The sequence below is a fragment of the Periplaneta americana genome, chromosome 7 (genome assembly GCF_040183065.1).
Source record: "Periplaneta americana isolate PAMFEO1 chromosome 7, P.americana_PAMFEO1_priV1, whole genome shotgun sequence".
Taxonomy (NCBI): domain Eukaryota; kingdom Metazoa; phylum Arthropoda; class Insecta; order Blattodea; family Blattidae; genus Periplaneta; species Periplaneta americana.
In genome coordinates, this window is record NC_091123.1 from 111,564,849 (window position 1) to 111,576,641 (window position 11,793).

The 11,793-nt window shown below is 34.5% G+C and overlaps 1 protein-coding gene across 13 annotated transcripts in view; it reads left to right on the plus strand.

Moving 5' to 3' along the window:
* Positions 1–11,793, plus strand: part of LOC138703364 (pecanex-like protein 1) — a 255,059-nt gene that overhangs the window by 163,379 nt on the left and 79,887 nt on the right. For all 13 annotated transcript variants that reach the window (XR_011333137.1, XR_011333138.1, XM_069831164.1 and 10 more), the window contains 3 exons: positions 6,644–6,832; positions 11,086–11,279; positions 11,558–11,788. Coding sequence is in view for 11 of the 13 variants with exons in the window: in XM_069831164.1 (XP_069687265.1) it covers positions 6,644–6,832; positions 11,086–11,279; positions 11,558–11,788 (614 nt within the window). In the remaining 2 variants the exon portion in view is untranslated. The remainder of the gene's footprint in view (positions 1–6,643; positions 6,833–11,085; positions 11,280–11,557; positions 11,789–11,793) is intronic.

The following is an 11,793-nucleotide window of genomic DNA, read 5'->3' on the forward strand; positions in this document are numbered from 1 at the left end:
CAAGTGCCTTCATGGCATGTTACGGGGATACCTTTACCTTTTACCTTTTATGAGAAACCTCTATTTAATTAGATCTCCCATAGCAGACAGACGAATACAAAAAAATTAGCTTACCATACTAACTTAAGGTTGTGAAATTAAAGCTTAAATTAAAGATTGAAAAATTGAGTGACCTCTGGTCAGAAATAGTATTGTTCTCTCTCATCTGGCACATTGTGCTGAATGCTAGGATAATGGAAACTCGGTAATTCTCTTCAGGTCCACTGCTGTGGAGTAATGATTAGCACGTTTGATCATGAAACGAGCGGGCTCGAGTTCAAATCCTGGTTGGGACAAGTTACCTGGTTGGGGGTTTTTTTTCGGGGTTTTCCCTTAACCAATTGAAGTGAAATTGCTGAGTAACTTTCGGCGTTGGATGTGGGACTCATTTCGCAATCATTAATACACATATCATCATCATCATCATCATCATCATCATCAATATCAATACAATAACCTGGGTTAACTTCACTGTGCAGCATGCTGCACTTGTACAAGAGTGTGGCCATCAGCTACCCAATCATTCACAGAATAGGAGTGGTAAGCACAATAAGCCTCAGACTGTAGTACAAGCCTTTGAGTCCCTCCTCCTTACAAGAGAAAAAAATTGTCTCCAAGTATGTGTCATTGTTTGTTAATAAATATTTTAAATATATTTTTACATCTTTAAATTGATATTGACAGCTACTATTTTGTATTTATGTACCTCTTGTGGAGATCTCTGCAGGCAGTTTTTAGGAGAGCTTTCAACATCAGCTCATTAACAGTTTTCTTGTCAGTCCATTAAAAATTCAACCTTTAGGATTGTTTTGTTGTTGTTGTTATTATTGTTGTTATTACTACTACTACTATTATTATTATTATTATTATTATTATTATTATTATTATTATTATTATTATTATTATTATTATCGTCATCAATATGTTTCACACTTACATGTTTTCCACACATTTTTTTCTCAAGTCCCAGCAGAAAGTTCGTACACTTTCCATGTCAATTTATATCACTTATACGTTTTATCAACTTTTACACTTGTATTTTAAACCCCAGGAGATACGAACGTCATTTATACATTCTAAATCAATTTTACTCGAAATTAGATTTGCCATTGAAGTGTAAAAACGCAAAAATACAGCATATGTTCATTGTTAAGATACAGCCCACTTTGAAATTTATTGAAGTTAGAAACTGCCCTTTCTTGTTTCCGCCAAGTTTGTGTCTTTTAATGATGCTGTTACTGTTTTGGATACGTTGAAATCTTTTGTAACACATCGTGATATAATTGAACAAATTATGGAACAGTTACTTCAATTTGAGGGCATGCTTTATTCCTTAGGAGCAAGCAGTCCAAAATAACTGACTTTTTGTAAAATATTCACATGTTATTAAATGAAGTGCACATTAGAAGAACAAGGTAAGGTAAAATTTTCTGGATTGAAGTGTGAAATATAATACATAAACCAGTTTTGGCTTTAAGCAGCTAAGAATTCCTACAAATAATCTTTACATTCTTCAAGAATATGTGTTATAAATTTAATTGATGTATTATAGACTCAAAGATGCAAATCAAGCTTTCAGGTATAACTCCCTGTAAAGTTGATTTGAATAATTTCGAGGGAAAAATTGTTCCGGGGCCGGGTATCGGACCCGGGACCTTTGGTTAAACGTACCAACACTCTACCAACTGAGCTACCCGGGAACTCTACCAGACACCAATCCAATTTTTCCCTCTATATCCACAGACCTCAATGTGGGCTGACAACCGTCAAGCAACCAACATTGAGTGCACACTAACTCTGTGTGACTTAAATTGTGGTTTTCTGTTAACGAACAGCTTGATTTGCATAATGCACGTCACTGTTCGTTAACAGAAAACCACAATTTAAGTCACACAGAGTTAGTGTGCACTCAATGTTGGTTGCTTGACAGTTGTCAGCCCACATTGAGGTCTGTGGATATAGAGGGAAAAATTGGATTGGTGTCTGGTAGAGTTCCCGGGTAGCTCAGTTGGTAGAGCGTTGGTACATTTAACCAAAGGTCCCGGGTTCAATACCCAGCTCCGGAACAATTTTTCCCTCGAAATTATTCAAATCAACTTTACAGGGAATTATACCTGAAATCTTGATTTTCATAATGTACATCACTGTTCGTTAAAAGAAAACCACAATGTAAGTCACACAGAGTTAGTGTGCACTCAATGTTGGTTGCTTGACGGTTGTCAGCACACATTGAAGTCTGTGGATATAGAGGGAAAAATTGGATCGGTGTCTGGTAGAGTTCCTGGGTAGCTCAGTTGGTAGAGCGTTGGTACGTTTAACCAAAGGTCCCGGGTTCGATACCCCGCCCAGGAACAATTTTTTCCTCGAAATTATTCAAATCAACTTTACAGGGAGTTATACCTGAAAGCTTGATTTTCATAATGTACGTCAATGTTCGTTAACAGAAAACCACAATTTCAGTCACACAGAGTTAGTGTGCACTCAATGTTGGTTGCTTGACGGTTGTCAGCCCACATTGAGGTCTGTGGATATAAAGGGAAAAATTGGATTAGTGTCTGGTAGAGTTCTCGGGTAGCTCAGTTGGTAGAGCATTGGTACATTTAACCAAAGGTCCCGGGTTCGATAACCGGCCCCGGAACAATTTTTCCCTCGAAATTATTCAAATCAACTTTACAGGGAGTTATACCAGAAGGCTTGATTTGCATAATGTACGTCACTGTTCGTTAAAAGAAAACCACAATTTAAGTCACACAGAGTTAGTGTGCACTCAATGTTGGTTGCTTGATGGTTGTCATCGCACATTGAATTCTGTGGATATAGAGGGAAAAATTGGATCGGTGTCTGGTAGAGTTCCTGGGTAGCTCAGTTGGTAGAGCATTGGTACGTTTAACCAAGGTCCCGGGTTCGATACCCGGCCCTGGAACAATTTTTCCTTCGGAATTATTCAAATCAACTTTACCTGAAAGCTTGATTTTCATAATGTACGTCACTGTTCGTTAACAGAAAACCACAATTTAAGTCACACAGAGTTAGTGTGCACTCAATGTTGGTTGCTTGACGGTTGTCAGCCCACATTGAGTTCTGTGGATATAAAGGGAAAAATTGGATCAGTGTCTGGTAGAGTTCCCGGGTAGCTCAGTTGGTAGAGCGTTGGTACGTTTAACCAGAGGTCCCGGGTTCGATACCCGCCCCAGAACAATTTTTCCCTCGAAATTATTCAGACTCAAAGATGGTTTAACTATGAAGTTCTAAATTAGTCTTGTGAAAATTTTGTTAAATTAACTTGTTCTCCTTATTATAGTCTTCAAATGCTATTTCTGATTTTATTAAGTGTGATTTGAGTTATATGTTTTTCTCGCACATTGTTTCTTCAGACCCCATAAAAATGTGTAAATGAAATTTTACTGTATTATCATCATCATCATCATCATCATCATCATCATCATCATCAAACTCACTGATAAGGAAACTTAGGAAGGTCTATTAAACACCGAAGCAATCGAATTTAGTTGCTACAGCATCATATTTTCTGCTCTGTCGAGCAGAAGCCTTTATGATATCAGGACATGGTCTGCAAAAATATGTCATGTAGTTTCAGTTGAGTAATTGATATGTAGAGACCAACATCTGTCTGTTACAACATTCATTCTGAATTTTTAAAACATCTGGGGGAAAAAGCCAAGTCTGTACTTTTATCCATTTTCAATTTATCATGGAACACCTCAATTCCTGCAGCTTGGAAAAAAGCAAACATTGTGCCAATTCACAAAAAAGGAAACCTGCTCATGAAGGTAATAGTTATCGACCAATAGCACTATTAAGCATGATAGCAAAAACCATGGAGTCCATGATTTCCAACAGATTAACTTGGTATTTAGAATCCCAAAATCTTTTATCACCAAGACAAGCCGGCTTTCGACAACTACACTCTACCAATGAACAAGTCATACGCCTCGGCCAAGAAATAAAAGACATTTTTAACAAGAAAGAAGATACCTTGGCAATATTTATTGACTTTCAGTTAGCATATGACTCTGTTTGGAGAAATAAATTATTACTAAAACTCCGGAAGTTAGGTATCTCCAGCAATATGTTTAGATGGATATCAGAATTCCTTAGTCAAAGATTCATTGCCACTAAATTCAATAATTCACTTTCTAGTTACAGACACACATATCGAGGTCTAAACCCTTTAACTCTATTAAATATAGAATATAATCTAAATTTAACAGAAGAAATACTGAAATCAGAAGTAAACACTGAAATACTGAAACAATTGTCTTTAGAGACAGTTAATATTAGGTACTCTCCACAAAACTGGCTTCATTTATACACCGACGGATCCTTGATCTCCAGAGAACAAGGTGCCGGTACAGGTGTTACGTGCTGTTTCTTCTCACTTTATAGATCACTTGGATATGGAACAACAAGTTTTGACAGTGAAATCATTGCAATAAGTGAATGTCTCAGGAATCTTCTATGCCACATCAATAAATTTAGGAATGCAGTTATATTGTCAGACTCCAAAGCATCTATTCTATCAATCGTCTCTAAACATACACCTTCATCTCAAACAGCAGAAATAACTAAAATGCTCTCTCAATTAATATCACTCAATAAAAGAATTGTATTCCAATGGATACCATCCCATTGTGGAATCCTGGGAAACGAGAATGCGGATGCTTTAGCAAAGAAGGGCAGCACTGCTACTTTCAGACCTGTTACTAAATCTACGTATTACTCTGTGAAGAGATTTATTAAATCTACATACTTAGACTTCAACAAACAAAATTTGATAACAAAATTGGAACTCTCTGCATCAAAACCCACAGTTAATTCCCGATTTATCACGAAAATCGTCTGTAGCTGCATTTAGATTGGCAACAGGCCATGATTGTTTGGCTAAACACCTGCATAGAATTGGAATATATCAGTCCCCTAACTGCCCATTGTGCAACTCAAACCAAGAAATGGATTCGGAACACCTCAAAATCTGTGCTTTGGTGGCTGGCCATGATAATATCTTTGAAAAATATTGGAGTGCAAGAGGTCAAATGATTTTATTGTCAAACGCCTGGCATTAGAAAACAACAACAACAACATCTGTCTGTTAGGGAGGGAATTGGTTAGGTGAGAATCAGCTAGCTAGTGATTTTGTCTGTAGTCTCGTCAGTCAGGGTCAAGATTCTTTTACATGCTGTAAATCTATTACTCGAGTTCACAAACTCTACTTCACGTCTGAAAGAAGTCATGCTAGCCATCGGCATAGCTCAGGCGGTAGCACATTTGCCTACTGATCCAGAGTTATGTTCATGTGTGGGTTCAGTTCCCGCTTGGACTGGTTGGGTTTTTTCCCCAGTTTTCCCCAATTGTAAGGCACATGTCAGGTAATCTGTGGCGAATTCTCGCCTTCATCTCACTAAAGAATTCAACACCAACATAGAATTTTCGTATTTAGAATATGATAAAAGTTTGAAACTTAGAAACTTTAAAAGTTCATTGTGTTAAAATATACCGTAGAAGCTCTTTTTAACAAATCTCTGAGGGATTACTTTTCTTTTCTTTAAATGGGAGTGTTTTCCTTAAAAGGGGTTTACATAAAATGGTAAAAGGAAAGGCAATAATTAGTACTAATATGTGTGTTATATACCAAACATTATAATTATTTAAGTAGACCTACAACTATTATTTACAATACATTTCATTGTAATATTTTCTAATTCTTTAAATGGTGAGGCATGAATGATTTTCTGTTTGGTTGAATCCAAATGACACTGAAATTCAACATTGAAAATGTCTTCGTTCTTCATTATTCCCCATAATGATGTAGTTAGCAAACCATTCCTTTTAGCCATATGCAATAGTATTATTTGAGGATTAATCTCGACATCCCTTATTATTTTCACTTTCCGTCCGATAGTTAATTTCTTCCGTTTAATCACCATTATAACGATGCATAAACTAACAAAAATGCTTGGAAACAGGATTCACACAACTCACGAGAACAAAGCAAGTAAAGCAACCACTGTGTGAAAACAACGCAAAGCAAGACCATAAAGAATTATGCTGGTACTATTGATTATTGGAAGTCGATTTGATATTTCAGGCTTCATTATCACAGAATCCACTTGAATTAAAACTGGGATTTTCCTTGAACTGGTTTCCTTAAAAGTGGAAATTAATTACATTATTCTTATGGTAATTTGGTTGGGACTTGACAGATTATTCCTTAAAAACAGGAATGTTAAAACTGGATTTTACTGTAATTAGAAAGGTAATGTATAAAATATATTTTAACATATTGAAGTTTTTAAGTTTTAAATTTTAATCTTATTTTAAATATTAAAAGTGTTATAAAGTGAATCAGAATCAAGAAAAATTAATAGAATTTTCAGTGAGAGATTTTGGCTTGTCGTCTCATTGTGCATTACAGTAGTTACAAAATTATCACACACACATACATGTATATTGAACTTTTAAAAATGCTTGAAATTATTATCAATAATTTTAATTTAACTTTTTCCAGAATATCCTGAAATAAATTGGTTTTGTTAAACTCTTCTTGGTAATATTTTAATACGTAGTTAATTTTTTTTGTCTGTAGGACGATGGGGACCAGTTACACAAGGAGATTGTTTTGTGTTGGCATCAGACTACCTCAACTGCCTAGTTCACATAATTGAACTTGGAAATGGATTAGTAACTTTTCAGATGCGTGGCCTTGAATTTCGTGGAACCTACTGTCAGCAACGAGAAGTTGAAGCCATCTCTGAAGGAGTAGATGAAAATGATGGTGAGTTTATTTTTGACCACCCCAATACTCTCATCATCGTCTTGTTCTCTTCTCCCTCGTCCTTCTTAATTTTTAAACTTCGGTGGTTTCATATGGTCTGTAACTATGTTTTTAGATGTTATTGTCGCCCTCGGTAGCGCAGTTGGTATAGCGCTGGCATTCTATGCTCAAGGTTGCAGGTTCGATCCCGGCTGAGGTCGATGGCATTTAAGTGTGTTTAAATGCGACAGGCTCATGTTAGTAGATTTACTGGCATGTAAAAGAACTCCTGCGGGACAAAAATTCCGGCACACCGGTGATGCTGATATAACCTCTGCAGTTGCGAGTGTCGTTAAATAAACCATAATTTAAATTTTAGATGTTATCTGCAGCCTCTAAACTGTAGGAAAAAATTTAATTAATGGTGACACTTCAAAGATGTTCTAGTCTTTGAATATCCCTACCTCCATTCCTGTAATTTTGACTGTACTGAAGTATAGTTTCCATTTTCAGTTCTTCTATATTTTCATTACACATATGGTTTAGCAATAATCATAGTGCAGTTTTAGTTTTAATAGACTTAATTTTGGCTGTCGTAAGTTGATTATCATCTACTTTTCGTATAGTCCATATTTTACTGCTGTAACACAAAATTGATTGAGTGATGATTCTGTATACAGTAATCCCCTCTTATCTGCAGAATCTGTGTCCACAGTTTCAGTTGTCTGCAGTTAATCTCTGCGAAATTTTTAAAAATATATTTTAGTGCCTAGTGTCTTAATCTAAAAATTTAATTACACCTTATAATAGACTAAGGTATTTTTTTTTTAAAGAAATGTATGTTAAAATGTATTTGAGACTAGCTGTACTATTTGTATCAATTTTTAACTAATTAATTCACAAGTTGAGTATGTGGAAAGTATTCTCAAAACTGGTGCATTAATTACATTGAAACAAGAGAGACAGCAAGTGCTTGTTTTCACAAGTGTAATAATGTACAACGTATTTATTATTATTTTGTATTATTATTTGCTTCTCTTAATGTCTGATTGCTTCTAATTTATCAAATTAAACTTTATCATACGCATGAAACCTCATTAAGATGCTCTTCAAGGGACCGCATAAAAATGCATAAATGGGACTACATATTAGCGAGAGTGGGTCATTTTTGGATTTTTTAAATTTTGACACAAAGGTAATGAATCAACATAAATTTTTGTTGAAAAATTTTAAGGATTAAATACTGTAATTATGCAGGATAAAAGGTTATTTTATTTTCTTTCCTTTCAGAAAATGTCAGAACAAGTACACTGTCTTATCAAAGTGCCCCTTTATTAAACAAAGTCAAAAATTGTTTTCTGTCTTGCACTTAATCCAGTACTATGAATAATTTGTATTTTCCGCACAATTTAAATCTGAAGTAATATCAGTAATTTGGCTACTAGAAACATTAATAAATCTACGAATCACAGAAACCGCGGCAAAGGATTTGTTGCAAGAAGGATTTGGAATATCTACTGCTTCCACTTCCACTTTGTCAAGTCTTCATTGATAATGCGATTTAAAACTGCCAGCAAGAAGAACAGGCTCTGAATACAGTAGTCTTGCAGGTACTCAAGGGTTGCATTCCAGTCTATTATATTCACCAAGGGCATATAATGCAGAATAGCGTAACAAATGGGTGTGTATTATTGGGGTTTCACTATATATGTATGTTAACGAAAAAAAGGCTTCTTTATAGGTTCACTGTTATCTGCAGTTTTGCATATCTGTGGTTAGTTTTGGATATCTTCCGCAGATACAGAGGGATTACTGGACCATGTTTGTCAGCTTAGAAGATATTTGGACGCTTTTTCCTTGAACATTTTTTGGGAGAAAATAATTTTAATATATTTCATTATCACAGCCCATATATTTAGGTTTTAAAAAACTAAAAATTAGATTTTTTCAACCCATGTTTTAGGATTCTTTAGAATTTTAAATCTTCCATTTAGTTAAACGAGGTGTCAGCTGACTATGTGTAAATGACCAGTAATTGTAAATGGTGGACTCAAATTGCATTTTAACCATGGTTTCATAACCCATGGTTACTACATTTTTAACTGAGGTTGATGCACATTGCCATAAGTTTGCTTTACTATGAGGAAAGACGTAATTTGATCGCATATGTGAACCATTGAAAATCATTTTACATTAAGTTATTCCCTCTATTTAAGAATCGTTTTTATGTAGAAAAAAAGCAAATGAAAATAATACATTTATCTTAAAAGGAACATGCATTTAGGTGTGGACTTCCAGTGCCTCCTGATACTGTCAGCTAATATCTCTCTTACCTCATGTGTTCTATGTCAGATGAACAAATGAAGCACCTGTAAGGTGGAATTTATTTTATCCTGTAATAGGATGGTGGGTAAAAATAAAAACAAATTTTGATATGAGTAATAAATGAAGAGTAAATGCTACAGAACATAATTGTATGGCATTGATCAACTGGGCTTTTCTCTGTTTCTGGAGGAAGCTGCACTAATCATTTTTATCATTTAGAAGAGTTGAAGCTTGGTTTCCTCTTTCAAAATTATTTTGATCACTTTCAGAAATTTATTATCTTCATTTGAGTTTGAATCTGAAAACTCCCCAGGGGCCTATTCCACAAAGTTAAAAATTACTGATGAAAGATGTTGTAAAGTATGGAATTGTATCTTTCTGTTCCACAAAAGAATTACAGTGTTTCATACATTACCAATGAATCGCTACAAATGACGTCATATCAATAAACATATCACGTCATAACATTAAACAGTTTATCTTTTTATTTCATTCATCGAATTAGGTTATTATATTGTATTTATATGGTATTCATACATCGCTTCACAGCTGGAATGTGGAACATGTAAAAAAATCCTAATAGTACTACAAAATCTTAATTTTAGTCACAGTCTAGTTGAAATAATAAAGAAGAGTTTTACAATATACAGTACAACACAAGGGGATAGTATTGATACTTAAACAAGACAGGAATGTTCATGCAAGATTGTTGAATGTCATAAATTCACCTACAGAATAGAAGGCATGAGAAATTAGGTACTTTTTAATTTGGCCTTAAATAATCTTATGTTTTGAATTTGATTTTTTTATATCCATAGGGAGGCTATTAAAATTTTTTACTGCCATATAATGCACTCATTTTTGATAGCATGATAAACTTGCCAATTGAATATGAAAGTAATTTTTTTTGACGAGTAGACCTATTTATGCTATGATCTGTTGCATTAGTTACAAAGTTTTCACAATTACATACAAGGAAGTTTATTAATGAAAAAATATACTAACAAGCCATGGGCATGGTTTGTAGTTTTTTTGAAAATGATTTGGCACCTACTATTATTCTAAGTAATCTTTTTTGTAGTAGGAATATAAGTTACTGTTACTGTCTGTAGAATTTCCCCAGAATATTATTCTAAAACTCATTACTGAGTGAAAGTATGCAAAGTATATTGTTTTTAAGGTATTAATATTTACTATCTCTTGCATAGATCTACCAAAACATGCTGCATTTAGTTTGGGAGTAATTTTTTTTTAAATATGATTTTTCCAGTTGTTTGTCTCTTTAATCATAATGTATTTTAAGGTACGTTGTAGAGCAAAGATTGATAGTGCTGTAATGTTCTATGAATTTCGCAACGCTGCAGTGTTATTTTAGTTTACTTCTTTAATAATGAAAGATTTACTTCATTAATATCACCATGTTTTTCCGCGATCCCCGCATAATGCTCCGTGACAGTTTCTCATATTACCAAAAGATGCCATTAGTAACGATGTTCACCCACGAAACTTAATTGTCACGAAATTCCAAACACCGCAAAATTATTGAAATGATGTCAAACGGGATTAAATTGTTTCTTTTGAAGGAAATGGAAGCAAGAAAATATATTCTGTACAACATATTTATCAAAATATATCTTAATATTATGAAATGTATTTAAATCGCTTTAGTACATGTATGTATTAGAATACGTGACAATTCACTAGCAAATTACAAATACTATTACTTTTGTGGAACACAATCACGGAACTTCACTGGTGATATGTAAATATGGAGTGGTAAAGTACTACTGTAGAAAAGTCTTTTGTGGAACAGAAACTTAGTATTTGTACTACTTACTAGAGAATTTACTTGTAATGTATAACACCATACAGTTGTGGAATAGGCCCCAGGTCTGATGATAAGCATCGAAGGTGTAAGTTAATGTGCATCAATAATTGTTGTTACTTAGGTTGTTGCTGTTGTGAACCAGGCCACTTGCCGCACATGCTCAGTATGAATGCAGCATTCAGCCAACGCTGGCTTGCATGGGAAGTGACAGCTACAAAATATGTCCTTGAAGGCTACAGTATTTCAGACAATAGTGCCATTTCAATGTTACAAGTTTTCGATTTTCGCAAAGTTCTCATCACCTATTATGTAAAGGTAAGTATGCAAAATGGAAAATAGAAATCTATTGACTGAACTGTTCGACTTAATTTAATGCAGTACATAGAAACAAATCTTAGTTAACATGTTTCAAAGCTTTAGTTCTCATAGTGATATGAATGTAAATTGCCGGTTGCTAATGCTCCAGCGTTTGGATACTCTCCATTTGCCATTTTGCATCCAAATAGTATGCTGTTAGCTATGTCAATGGATCTATGAATGTCAATTTGTGGTTTATATTATACTGTTGTTATACAAATTATAATTTGTTGCAGAGTATTATATTTTATGCTGTTCGCTCCTCACGTCTGGATGAATGGCTGAATTCTCCAACCATACTTGAAGCACTGCAACCGATGCTTGATAAAAACTTCGTAGATCTCGATCCTGTATTTAACATGAATATTGATGAGGATTTTGATTTTCGCGCTTCTGGAATCACTCGCAATAGTTTCTGTAATGTGTACTTGGACTGGATCCAGTTCTGTGCCACCAAAAGAGAGAAGGTGAG